Source organism: Hypomesus transpacificus, chromosome 12 (assembly GCF_021917145.1).
Source record: "Hypomesus transpacificus isolate Combined female chromosome 12, fHypTra1, whole genome shotgun sequence".
Taxonomy (NCBI): Eukaryota; Metazoa; Chordata; class Actinopteri; order Osmeriformes; family Osmeridae; genus Hypomesus; species Hypomesus transpacificus.
In genome coordinates this window covers 4,567,475-4,581,392 of record NC_061071.1, presented here as the reverse complement: position 1 = coordinate 4,581,392, position 13,918 = coordinate 4,567,475, and the positions used below count along the sequence as shown (strand labels likewise).

General features: G+C 43.3%; 3 protein-coding genes across 10 annotated transcripts in view; 1 reads left to right on the top strand and 2 right to left on the bottom strand.

The window, feature by feature from the left end:
• The window catches only part of kif13ba (kinesin family member 13Ba), a 51,155-nt gene extending 40,163 nt beyond the window's left edge, over positions 1-10,992 (bottom strand). The window contains exons 1-4 of one of the 7 annotated variants that reach the window (XM_047031061.1): positions 10,766-10,975; positions 10,527-10,668; positions 9,860-10,198; positions 3,466-3,559 (exon numbers count right to left, since the gene is read on the bottom strand). In XM_047031061.1, the coding sequence (XP_046887017.1) occupies positions 3,466-3,559; positions 9,860-9,929 (164 nt within the window). In that variant the 5' untranslated portion in view covers positions 9,930-10,198; positions 10,527-10,668; positions 10,766-10,975. Of the gene's footprint in view, positions 1-3,465; positions 3,560-9,859; positions 10,199-10,526; positions 10,669-10,765 lie in introns of all 7 variants that reach the window. The other 6 variants (XM_047031060.1, XM_047031064.1, XM_047031063.1 and 3 more) reach the window with 6 other exon arrangements.
• On the top strand, positions 5,111-8,477 carry LOC124474690 (putative nuclease HARBI1). Of its 2 annotated transcripts, none has more exons than XM_047031070.1 (3): positions 5,111-7,224; positions 7,303-7,687; positions 7,819-8,477. In XM_047031070.1, the coding sequence occupies exons 1-2, from the start codon at positions 6,555-6,557 to the stop codon at positions 7,671-7,673; spliced, it is 1,041 nt and encodes a 346-aa protein (XP_046887026.1). In that variant the 5' UTR covers positions 5,111-6,554; the 3' UTR covers positions 7,674-7,687; positions 7,819-8,477. The 2 variants fall into 2 exon arrangements, with proteins under 2 accessions (XP_046887026.1, XP_046887025.1); XM_047031069.1 differs by having other exon boundaries at positions 5,135-7,224; positions 7,800-8,477.
• On the bottom strand, positions 7,696-8,453 carry LOC124474691 (nuclear apoptosis-inducing factor 1-like). The gene is made up of 2 exons (XM_047031071.1): positions 8,042-8,453; positions 7,696-7,931 (listed from the first exon to the last, which is right to left on the bottom strand). Exons 1-2 carry the CDS (start codon positions 8,451-8,453, stop codon positions 7,717-7,719), a joined length of 627 nt encoding a protein of 208 aa, XP_046887027.1. The 3' UTR covers positions 7,696-7,716.
• Positions 10,993-13,918: the final 2,926 nt, after the last annotated feature.

Genomic DNA, 13,918 nt, shown 5'->3' with positions numbered 1-13,918 from the left:
ATTTTCAATGAAACCGGGCGTTGACGCTCGTGTAGGGCATTGTGGGGGCGTACGCGAGCGTCAACGCCCGGTTTCATTGAAAATGGATTGGAAGCTGATGCTCCGCGCCGCTGTAGTGGACACCATTGTAAGAGAGACTGCTCTCCTTAGTTTTTCATTTACCTTCACAACTACAAATTACACATATACTGCTAAATGTGAACAACTTTTCAGTTCACAGATACTGCTAGAAACTAGTGCTGAATGATTTCGGAAAATATGCTAATTGCGATTATTTTGATAAATATTGCTATTGCTATTTAATATACGATTAGATGATTTATTATTAATAAATATAGATGTATACTACTGATCTCCAGTCAGCAACATAACACAAAGTTCAGAACAATTTAAGAAAACATACCGCCTGTACCGCTTTGAAAATAGTTTGGTAAATCAAAGCTAAACGTAGGCTAATAACATGTGCGTTGCACTTTCTTAACTATAGCTAGCTACCATTTTTTTGGGGAAAAACTTGCACTGTGGGGACAGTCGGAAATATTTATAACTCACGCATCTAAAGGTTAATTCTTAAAAGAAATACTGTCTGAACATTTCTGATAGTCAGTAGCCTAAGAGAAACTGTTTGGCACTGACAGCCATAGTGATCCTACTGTATGTGTATCACCGAGGGGCATCATATATTTTGTGATGAACGCTGTTACTGCTTAAGTAATTTCGTACATGAATATGGAGTTAGGCTTTGAAACATTGAGTGATCCTGTCGGGTGTTATTTGGCTTATTTGACCCACAGGTGTTCAACATTTTAGCTATGCATCGTACATGGCTTTGTGGTGTTATTTTTAGGGCCGATTTAGGTTGGTGGTGTTGCCCCGTGAGGTAACAACGTTAGCCAGGCAGGTTTTGCACAATACTTGAAACTGCGCACCATCTTTTTTATAGGCAAAATTGGTATCTGTAGTGTCTGGTTCTGTCCAGCCTGAGGCCATCGTACAGGTCAAGGTAAAGTGTAACGTGCAAAGTTGATCCTTCGTCTGCAAACTGCGTTACTCTCGCGTGTCACGTGACCAAGGAAAAATCGCAGCCTTTGCGATTACAAAAGGTGAGTTTGACTTAATGCAGCGAAGGCGTCGTCTGCAGCCCGGCTGATTTGAAGCAGCCAATGGCATTCTCAGTTTCAAGGCAGCCGGCTACAGGCGCCGCTGGCGCTGCATGAAGTCGAACACACCTGAAATCTCGTTTTGTCACATTGCGATATCATCGCAAATGCAATTAATCGTTCAGCCCTCCTGCAAACCAAAAACATCCATCCATATCCATCTAGTCCAGCTGAAAACGTGACTTAATTATCGCATAGGCTACATGACTTCACTCCCAGAGACGCAAGAAGAAATCAAATATATATTTGACTATTAATGACAAAATAGTAACGCACAGTGACTTGGACAAGTAACTTTAATCTGATTACTGGTTTGGACTAGTAACGCGTTAGATTACTCGTTACTGAAAAAGTGGTCAGATTAGAGTAACGCGTTACTAAGTAAGTATGCGTTACTAAGTAAGTATGCGTTACTAAGTAACGCGTTACCGGCTTCACTGTTCGGAAGATTTAGCTTGTTAGATTCTAAATGCAGTTAGAGCTAGACTGTAGGTCTAGTATGCAACGTAAGCAACACTTTTACTGTAGCTACTGTAACAGACGTGGTCTTGCAAGCTCAGTCAGAGGAATACTGGCCAATGTTCAATCCCACCGGGAGTCGAACCTGCCACCTCTGGACAATTCCAAGCGCAACCACTACCAACTATGCCAACGAAAAACAAACTCGACTCTCTCACTGGACATATTGTATAATAAAAAATGTTATTGAATGCAATTGGTTGCCTTGTATATTCTGTTCTATTTACCAAACTATTTAACTTTCTTGTCTCAAATTGAGCAGTTGCTGGTGTGAGCTACAGTATGGTAGCTAGCATAGCCATTTCTATCTCTGCGTTCCAATATTGCTGCCTAGTGTTATAAGTTGATAATTAACATAAATGTTAATAAAGTATCAGACATATACATGATACAACACACCAGTAACCAATTGATATTATGTGTGCGAAAATGCAGTAAATCGAGATGATGCTGCTGTCTATCCCGTCGAAAACCATTCAAACAGGTTGCCAGCAGTGTTTATATTGCCAGCTACTTGAACCAAGTGATCACGTTTGCAAGATCAAAGAGTGTCGTAACTCTCTTTTTATGTGGCTCTGGCCCATTGGTTTGCGAATCGTCGCTCTAATTTGCATAAAGTTAATAGCGTCATCATGCTATGTTCAAATTGTGCAGTCGTGATCCCATCACTTGCTTTCCATGTGAAATCAATGGTATGCTTCACTTCATCGCGCTGTTCCATGTATTGACAACAGCCCGTCACTCGCGCACTGTGCCCGTAAATTATTTTTCAAGTTCGTACATACCTATTTTTAGGCGCAAATGCGAGTGAAAAACTCGCACTGTAGAGCCCTGTTAACACAGACCTTTATTTATTTATCTGAAAGATTATAAGAGAGGGAGCGATAGGTAGTGCATTAATAGAGTTACATGACAATTACAGCTCCAGACAATTCAGCACTGATGGGACAGACAATTTCTCACTTTTTAAAGATGTTCCGCACACACACTTTAATGTCACACACACGCACAAACTCACAAAGTAGGAACAGGTGTAAGAGTGGGATGCCCAAGTATTCAGACCAGCAGCTGGCTTCATGAAGTGAGCCTCGTATTTTAACTGTCTATTGGAAAGGCAAGAAGGCTGCACACTCGTTCTCCAAGTTGAAACTCCCCTCTCCCACGCACGGACACATAAAAAGTAAAGAGAAAGATGGAGAAAGAGAAAAGGAAAGACAGCGCTTCTCTTGTTTACCCTCATAAACGTCCACGAGAAAACTTTATGGCCGACAGATGCTATGTGAACCCCAACCCCCCCCCCCCCATTTTGTTATTCTCCATTCCAATACCACTCTTTATAAATGGGACACAGCGGTCGGTGTCGGTGAACCCGAGTTAACCCCCTCACCCCCACCCTGCTGTCAAGGCAACAGAAAGACTGAGAATAAGGGAGGAAGTCAGCAGGAGGAGAGTTATGCCCCAAAACACGGCAGGATGGGAGGACAAGCAGCAGGCAGCCTGCTGCACAAACACACACACACTTATAACATCTCTCATACACACTCATTCACCCTTCTTTGTCTCTTGCTAACATTCTCTGACAAACACATTTAACACCCCCCAGTCTGAACCCAAAACTCCCCTCACTCAGCAGGTAATTGACAAACCTCTGTCTAGAGCGAGCTAATTTTGTGACATGTAGTCCCAGACTGTAAGTCTGGGACTACATGTCACAAAATTACCACATACCACATACCACAAAATTACCACATACTCACCTCCACTCCAAACACACACACACACACACCTGGAGTCTCCTTTGCTCAGGTTGCCTCCAGCAGGATGAAGAATGGTCTGGTTCTTGTCCATCTCCACCACACACTTTGTGTTTAGGTCCTTTTCTGTGAGACAGAGAACAGTCATTTAACAGTCAATTTTATTGTATTTGTTGTGGTGGCTTAGGGTTGGACAGTACATCTTGATCTATAACTGAGTCATTAAGTCACAAATGACAAGGCTAGTCCACAGTTCACACTCATACAATCCACACTACCGCAGTAACATGTTAGATTGTACCCTCTTATGTGAGTATGACTTTCATTTTCTTTATTCACTGTGCCTTTTAACTCACTTGGTCATGATAGCTGTTTAGTAGGTTGCAGACAGTTAAGCCATATAAAAGGCCCAATAATAGACGCATTAATTATTGTTCTTTTACTGCAGCTGTGCTGCTAGCTAGCCTAAATACAGGGTCATCTCACTCTCTTCTCCCGTCGCTTTACGCCCCTTTCCACACTTTCTCTTGTCTTGATCATCTCTCCTCTCCCAAAATTCCCTCTCACCTTCCCCATTTCCTTCTCTACCTCTGAACCATTGTATGATAGAAAAAAAACTACTGATATATCCCTGTATGTATTTTGCTTTTTTGAGGAGTTGTTCCTTACTGTCAGGAGGCTTTTTGTAGTCATATTAGCTTTGTCTGTAACTAGCAAACAACTTATTAGTCCAACCGGTTAATCGCCCTTGGGAGTATTTAGTTATTTTAGGGTCCAACATATTTTTGCACATTCTTAAGGAAGGAGAAACAGAAGGTCAAACTTCACCTCTGGAACCTTCCCATGGAACAAACCTGCGTTTCCACTGCAGGAACCAGGGTCTAAATTGAAGGGTGCACAAGCAGGAACCAATAAGTCCCTGCTCTGGAGGAAGTACTTTCCAAGATACAGGAACTTTGCGGGTGGAGCGCGTGTTGAACATTTCTGATCGATTCTGGTCGAGTGCTTGCAGGAACGGAAAGTATTTCAGTAAATATTTCAACTGCCATTCTTAATATTATGTGGTTGCAAACACATATCAGCAAGGAAAACAGAAGAACATACGATATGGAGCATCCATGAAGTCCAGGCCTCATTAAACATTTATACTTAAGATAAAGCGGCAATCAGAATGAGCAACCCGCAATTACAAAACGTATTCTAAAATCTCTGGTATGTGAAACATTTTTCACACCATGAAACAGTGTCGGGAGAAGCTTAAATTGTAACAAGACATAAAAAAAATTGCAGGGTTGCACAATAATGATGCCTGTCTGCCACTTTTGAATGGTATACGGTGCATATGTCAGCTGAGTAATTTGCCTAATCTTCTGAGGAAAGTTCCTGAGGCAGAAATGTGGTTAGCAACGTGCTGAAGGATCCTTCAAGTTCCTTGAAAAGCTGTTTTAGGGTTTAAGTTCCTGGTACTCCCTTAATTATTTTCAAACACACCCACACACCAGGTGAAACTAGAAGAAATGCTAATCCATGTCTAAGCGGACCAGAAAAACAGTTTTGCATTATTGTGGGAGTTGTGGGAGGGAGTTGGAGGTTTTGAAGGGCAGGATGAAGAGAAAGAGGCAGTTCCTGTGCACTGGGTGAATAGCCCATTTTCTATCCTTTCCAACTAGTCTTCCTTCCCTCTTTTTGGGGGGCTGAAGACTGGGGTATGGGGGTGGCTACAGCATAAAGAGTCTGCTTGTCCTGCTCTAATATAACATCCAGGCCTGTCAAAAACATGTCTTTAAACCCCTTGAATAATACATGCCAATTTTGTTAGATGAGGGTCATGCCTGGAGAGTGGTGTGTGAGGGGGGAACATTGGTCAAAGGTCAGGACCTTAATGTGGGTCCATCAGGCTACAACCTTCCTCCATCTTTTTATCCCTCCCACCATCTCTTCCTACATTTATCCCTTACTGTGCTGTTCTCTCTCAATCTCCTATCCTGTCGTTCTGCCCCTTGTCCTCACTTCCTTTCCTGCATTTTCCCTCAATTTCCAGTGGTGACAAATACACTGTTGATGAGCTGGGTGTAAATGGGGTGAGTTAGCCACATAAGCAGCAAATATGCAGGAACGACCTTCACTTTATTAACTGTTACTCATGACAAATAATTCAGGGTTGAGACTCAACTGAACAAGCCAAGCACCGGCTACTGGTCTCCTGGCTAACCCTGGGCCCTGTTATAAGAGGAGGGAAATAATCTGAGTCTTATAATACACATTTACTCTGGATATTCCACCTGCTATTGTTCCCCCACAATTTATATATGAGTAGTCCTCTCATTCTTTCCATTTCTCTTCCATCCATGAAACTGGAACATTATATTCCACCACTGACCTGGGGCCTCATTTATAAAGCTTGCGTACGCCCAGAAGAGGGCGCACGCCAATTTCTAAGCAAATATTGGCATTTATAAAAACCAAACTTGACGGGAAGAGTGCGGTCCTCCACGCAAGCTCTGACCCATGCGTACGCACAGAAAGTGGAGAAAGGAAAAACGGTGACGCCGTTGGCAGAAGAATGAAACGCGGAAACATTTTGAAACTGAGACCAATGTGTAAAATAAATCAAATTATTGCCTCTGATTAGGCCTAATCATATTAAGAATTCTCAAAAGCCATTCTTACAATTAATACACAAACACCTGTTTCATAGATTCTCTATGCAGTGCGGGGGGAAAATAAAGAAAACTAGTAGTCTATCATAAATTCATATAAATATATATTTGCAAATAAAACCATGTTCTGTAATTATTAAACAAAATGTGCATGTTATGGAATTTATTTTCATAAATAATAAGGCGATAAGGACAAGTTTACACGGATGCTTTTTCTCGAGGCTTCCGTCTGGCGATAGGAGCACATAGCGCTTATCGTTTGTTTTAAATGTCTGTTTTTTGTAGCCTAAATCGTGTTCAAATCAGGGAGTTGAATTATGATTATACATGCTTGTTGTGCAACACCATTTGTTGTTTCCATAATTTACGAATTAGATGAACTCCCACACCTGTAGCATGTTAGGTTCAATCAAATGGATGGGTATAAAAAGGCATGCCAGCACAATGCGTAATGACGCAAAATGGCTGAATTGGCTTTTTTTGAAGACGTTGCTCGACAGAGAATAAGGAGGGAGAGAATTTTTAGAGAGCACACAGACTTGCTGGCCAATGGGGACGAGTGGCTGATAAGCAGATTCAGACTGCCGCGCGCTGTCCTGCTCGAGCTGTGCGCGGTGTTGGGCCCAGCTTTGGCGAGGAACACCCGGCGCAATAACGCCGTGCCAGTCCCACTTCAAGTTCTGACCACACTGGGTTTTCTGGCAACCGGCACTTTTCAGAGGGAGTTGGCTGACAGGTCGGGGATATCTCAGCCAACCCTCAGCCGTGTTATGCCAGACGTGTTAGGAGGAATTGTAAGTTTGACACATCTTTACATCAAGTTTCCTTACACGGTGGCTGAACAGGCAAACAAAAAAGCGCAATTTGCAGCAATGTCCGGTTTCCCAAATGTAATCGGTGCCATTGACTGCACTCATGTTGCTATAAGGGCGCCGAGTATGAATGAAAATGCTTTCGTTAATCGAAAGCATTTTCATTCAATAAATGTCCAAGTCATTTGTGATGCGGACATGTTACTCGTAAATGTTGTAGCTCGGTGGCCTGGGTCAACCCATGACTCATTCATTCTGAGACAAAGCAGTGTTGGTCGGAGACTTGAGGCTGGGGCTGTGCGTGATGGCTGGATTCTGGGTAAGTTTGATTGATGTGAACATCTTAAAAGGCATTTTCTCTGTACTTCAGTATCTAATTATTTCACTATCCTTGCAGGGGACAGTGGGTATCCACTGAAGCAGTGGCTGCTCACGCCTTTCGCCAACCCCCAGAGCGCGGAGGAAAGGCAGTATAACATCAGCCATACCCAGACACGGTCTGTGGTGGAGCGCACCATAGGCCTGTTTAAAGGCAGATGGCGGTGCCTAGACCGCACTGGAGGGATGCTTTTATATAGACCGGAGAAGGTGTGCCAGATGATACGTGCATGTGCTGTGCTACATAATATGGCACAACTGCAAAATGTGCCTCTACCCCCTGGAGCGGAAGCTGCATGTGTTCGACCCGACCCCGACCCCCAGCCCCAGGCATTTCAGCCAAACGGTGCGGCTGTGCGCCAGCGTTTGGCTGTGATGCGGCGGTTGTGAAAACACCAAACAAGGTATGGAAATACAATTGTTTATTAACAAATTATTTCATTTTTTTGCTCATTTCGGACAACACTGTCTTGATGGCCTTTAACTCTCCTGCCACTTCCCTGATGCACTGAATAGTTTCCCTCTGCATGGCAAGGACTGCGTCGGTGAGGACACGCCCGCTGCTGGATGGAGATGGAGACGGAGACGGAGACGGAGAGGCACGTGGAGGTTCAGCTGCACCACCCTCTCCACTGGAACATGCAGCAACTAAAAAAAAAAGGGATTTGTGTAAATAAAGTGTTTTGTACATACACGAGTGACTTGAATGCATTTATTTTACTCATTCCATAAAAGCAATTGCAAATAAGCCTACATACCCATTTCATCTGCTGGCACGTCGGTGTCCCCCTCCGCCTCTGTCACCACTCCACTCAAGAGGGACTCGCCGATGATGCCTGCCAGCCTCTCATCAAGAGGGGTCAGTTCCGGCGTCCCCTTTCCCCCGCCCGTGGCAGACACGCTCTGGCGATGGTGCGCCAGGCGCTTTTTGGCCTCGACTTTAATGTCTGACCATTTTTTTTTCAGTTCGGCCACAGTCCGATCTTCTGATGCAGTGGCATTCACTGCCTCAGCAAGAGTTTGCCACTCCAAAGTTTTTTTGGCATTAGTGACTCCCATACTGTGCCCTCCAAACAAAATCTTTTTTCTTTTCTCCACCTCCCCAACCAAAACTTCGATCTCGCAGTCTAAGAAATTTCTTTTTTTTGTTTTTTTTCCTGCGCTTGCCATGTTTCTTTCTCTGCTGGCCCAGAATTAATATTAATTAGGGGCGTTTCATTGACTATTTATAGGCAATATGGGCGTGCCACACAGCCGCCAAAGCTGCGCCAGATTTAGAGTTGATTGTGATTTATAAAGGGAAACAGGCGTAGGACGTGAGTGCGCACTGTTTTATAAATCCGAATATTTTTGTTCGCACGTACATCCTACATTTCTTCCGTACGCCAGCTTCCACGTGAATCCCACGCAAAGCTTTATAAATGAGACCCCTGGGAACTGGGACTGGTACAATAAAACGCTATGACACTACAATATGGAAGTGGAAAAGCTGTGTGTTTCCTGGCTGCGTGATGAATAAGTTATATTCTTCGAAGGCTCTTTAGTAAATGTAATGACCATGAGAACATAGCAAGTTATGCAACGTTAGAAAAGTCCATTCAGGCCGTCTCCCTTCCTGCCTTTGTCCATCAAACACGCACGCGCGCACTCTTACACAAACATGAAGTATTTATTAAGATCAATTTATGTAAATGTACGGTTTTGAATACTCATCGTTGATAAGAGTTGTCTACTTTGAAAGATAAGTCCCTTCAAGCGTCACCCTTAAAGTGGGACATTGGACTTGTTCCCTTGCTAGAGAAACCGTTCGGTATGAGCAGAAATGAACCGTGGTCCTGAATAGAGGTCTTGTGACCGAGTTCTACGCTCAGAACGGGGGACACGTGACTTCTCTGCTACATTGTGGACCTCATTTTCCGCTTCGCCAAAACCTTGTAGTTCTAAATACATGGTCTCCCACGGCTAAACGTAGACTTGGCTAAAATGTCATTCCCTCCCTCTGAGCGTTATTCAAGCTCGCCATATAATTGTCCGAACCGCTTGAGCGTGTGCACGGCTTCATTAACGGGAGGCATGTCACTATACATTCATTACTCCGGCTTATGTTATAAAAAGGGTGAGAACACATGATCATGTCTATCACTGTAATCCAGTGAACATCACGTCTCAATAAAAATAAATGAGGGTTATTCTGGCATTGTCACGCACGAATGCTCTCCTAACACAAATAATGCTGCTCATGACTTCTTGTCGTACTGTTGGCCCAAATCACACGGACACCCCTTATGCCCGTCTGCTATTTTGAACTGTAGACCCTTGTCACCATTATGATTTGTTGGAAAGGTTCATCGATTATTATTTCCTATGCATCTCCACTACTACAAAACAGTATGAGATTCTAACTGAGTGTCCTGCCATAATCCGGGATCGACCCCCAGGTTCAAACCGTGATTTGTTGAAAGGTTATTAATAGGGATCTATTTCACAAGACGTTATTGGTGGTTGTAATGTAATTTCATCAGTTTGGTGTCTATCTCAGAGGCATGCAAGAAAAACATAAAATGCCGCTCACTCACCTCTCCTGTTCATAGGACGAACACGGACAGCAACCTTCACATTTGAGTCATTGAGACTGGTCTCCCCCATCGCGTCCACGGTCTGACGGACAGACACAGCCTGTCCCTGCGATTAGTTAGGTATCCCGCAGGTTAAAGTAATCCCAAGTGAACTGTAGTCGCAGTCATTCAGAATAATTGATATGTTGCGCCAGCTGATGGGCCAGCTAGCTAGCTACCTAGCGTACAAGGGTTAGTCCATAGGCACATTCTCCATCGTTTCAACAACAATGGACTGAAGAATTTGGAGCAGCTCTTCTTGCACGTTGTCTAATACATGTTCCCGGTGAAGAGACGGAGCTGTAAATACATAAAGCAGATGTATACCGTTATGATAGTAAGAGCGGCTACCTGTCCATAGTAGGTACTGCAAGCTACTTGGCTATACCACTAGCTAACTGTAGTTGTAGTTAGCTAGCTAATTTGGCCGGGTAGCTAACTCAGATCAATTGATCCTAACTACAAACAACCCAACAGCCCATTTAAACCCTTATGTCTCTTGTCTTGCAAACAGCAATGACATGTAAACGAATTTACCAAGAAAATACTAATGTACCGGACACGAATGCCCAGGGAATATTAAAAACATAAACAACAGAACAACATTCGTAGCTACCGAACCACTTACTCGGGCCCAGTTGAAGTAGATCATCAGCTAGCGAGCTGGCTAGCACAGTTAGAAGTAACGGGTTGGGTTGGCACTGACAGACCCAACCTAAAGACTACACTTAAGTAGTCTCCTACTATAGTTAGCTCTAGTTAACTTGACACTGCAATAAAATGCATACATACAAGCATTGAAAACACACATATTTTGAACAATAATGAAGTTTTGCTAGTGTTATTGATACACTCGATAAACTTTACCCAGAAGCAATTACATTTTCAACCGGATCGTGTGCTTCACAGTCCCGTACTGCTCCGTGTGTTCTCCGCAAGCTTGCGACTAGTAGAAATTACCTCGTGCCCGCCTCTGCCGACCGAAAGTGTCGAGAACAGATTTCTCAGTATACGCCCAAAATCTTTGGGGTGCAATTTACATATGGCCCTACTACATAATACAAAAAATATGTAGGCTCTATTTTAAAAACTTAGCTGCTCATTTATGACGAATGTCTAGGCCATGTCATCTACTGTCTTGGACATTGGAGAAAAAAAAGTAGGCCTAATGCCATTTGAGTCTGAAAACTATATAGCCTCGGTAGGACCTATAGGTTCTACGGTGAGTAAAAACAAAATAACATGATTTGGAGATAAGTTATTGTCATGGTTGTACCCCAAACCCATTAGCAGCTCTTTGGTTAAAAATTTTATAAACCCCCTTTAAATTTTTTTTATTTATTTATTTATTGTTACCAGCTTCATTACCATAGCCTACTTAGTACAAAGTCATCTGGCCTTTGAAAAGTTTTTCTTTTTTTTAATGTTTATGTTGTAGGCCTAGACACTCACAGCAGACACAAAGCAAAAGACAGCGATTAATAATGAAATGCTTTCTCGAAAAATTGTGAAAGACAACATTTATGGTCAATGGTGCCATCTTCTGGCAAATGCGCCCGGTCCGAACACAAGCTCTTCTCCTGTCTGGCCCCCCAATGGTGGAATCAACTCCCCACCTCCATCAGGCACACTGACTGTCTCCCCACCTTCAAGAAAAGGCTCAAGACACACTTGTTCCGGGAGTACAACTGCACTTAATGATTGGCTGGACCTGATGTTAGTTTCCCCCAGGATCACAATGACTCTTATTGAGAGACTTGTTGCTCTTGTTGGTTTGTTGTAACTGTCTTAAAATTATTGTAGGCTACTCGCTGTAAAATATTATTTTCATTGCTTGCTTTTTCCACAGGTACACTCTTGCACTTTTGAGGTTCTCGCTGTTTAACTTGTCTAACTACATGCTCTTATTGTTCTTCCCTTTGGGACTTATTTGGTTTCACAATTTATGCTTCATGCTTGTCTACCTGCAATCTTATAGGGCTATTATTGTAGCAAAACTATTCACAAATACACAGCACGATCCACAAATGCACAGCACGATCCACAAATGCATAGCACAATCCACGAATGCACAGCACGATCCACAAATGCACAGCACAATCCACAAATGCACAGCACGATCCATGAATGCACAGCACGATCCACGAATGCACAGCAAGATTCACGAATGCACAGCACAATCTACAAATGCGTACCACAATCCACAAATGTGTACGATCCACAAATGTGTACTATCCACAAATGCGTACCGCGATCCACAAATGCGTACAAGGATCCCCAAATGTGCACTCAGATTTGTGTATGTGTAAAACATTGTCCAAATATGTAGTCACAAAGGCTGGCCTCTCAATTGGCTGTGTTTTTACACGTGACTTTTGCTACACTTCTGCCGTGGTACAAATCCACAACCCGTGTGCGTGTGCATGTGCGACGATATGTGCCTCGGTTGCTGTAAAGCCTCCAAACCACCAGTTGGCGGTCCAGTGATTTTTAAGGCAACGTGACATTGCTGGGTGGTTCAAGCATATTATCAGAGAACGGCTGTGTCTACTACCGCGTACTTTACAAAGTACACTGCAATACAGTGAACTGCAAAACTGTGTACTTACATATTCAGTGCACTCCGTCGCTGATAAGTGCTGTCTCAAATGGAACACTTACGTTAAACACTTGGTGGAAGTGACGGAAGCAAATCTGCTCGCGACATCCGCAAAACCTGCCAAAATGAACGCGCTTCTCCACTCAAGTGGAAAACGCCAGAGCTTGTTTAAGGAGAGCCTACCCACTCCCTATTAAGCCCCATTGTACCGAATTTTGTTGCAGTTCCACCAGAGTTCCACTGGGAGTGGAAAACGGCTACATTTGTGTCTTTCGCCTCATTGTCGTTGATAAATCTCAGATTTGATTATAGTTTTTGCATGTTCAACATGGATTACAGGTCAAAAGGTGAATGAACGATTACGTATGTCCTTTCGATTTCTTACAGGGTAGGTCTTTGTTGCCAATAACACGCTAGCATTCTGCTAACGACTGTTGATTGGTTAGTGAAGGACTGACTACGACCAGAGATCCCGCTTGATGGCATCCGAAGCAGAACCAGAATGTCAGAGCATTAGCAACATTAACAACAACATTGGCAAGGCAAAACTCTTTCTAGCATGTGTATTGACAGGGAGAGCCTAGCCTGTCAGCTGTGTTGTCGATGCCTCGAGAGTAAAGTGGAAGAAACCAGAGCTTGCCGTCAAGCAGTAGCTCGGGTCGTACGATGTGTAAGACGTCAATGCTATTTTCAAAGGCTTTTTAGAACAGAAAGGCTAATTTTCCGTTTGTGTGTTCTTGCGAACTCGTTTGACGTCATCTTTTATTGCCCAAGTACGGTTCCAATCCAAAGAACACAAGTCACCAAGAACGCCAAAAATACCCGGAAATGTTCCTGATCCGCCCCTTTTATCGAGAATGCATCGGATGGTGACTTGACCACCGAGAACGCTTCTGATTTCCCAGAAGTCATTGCAAGATGTCAAGCGAGGCGGATAAACCTCACAACTGTAATTTGTTACTTTTCATATTTCAGCTAAACGCTACGTGTAAATCAGCATCTGAATTAAAATGTGACGAGAAATAAGCAGTTCAGTCGCTGAAAATGTTCTTATTTTATTGATGAAACGGCTAATTTGTAAATTTGCTCCGACTTGTCGATAACCTAGCTAGCATCTCAGTGCAGTGCAGACACTAGGTACTGTAAGTTAGCAAGGGCTACAGAAAACGTTAAATTACAGGTAGACGGACCATTTTTTAGCTTTGTTATCTAGTCTTTGTAGTTAGTCAGTGTTATCATAATGCTGCGAGTCCAGGAAAACCCTAACCATCTCAATTCATTCTCCGTCCTTGCGTCCTTGCAAGACAATTCTTGCAAGGACGCTTGCAAGAAGGCTCTTCAAAAGAATGTACTTGCGTTCTCAGCGTTCTTCGGATTGATAAACAGCCAATGTCTAATAAAGAGAGAACTCCCACTCTCGG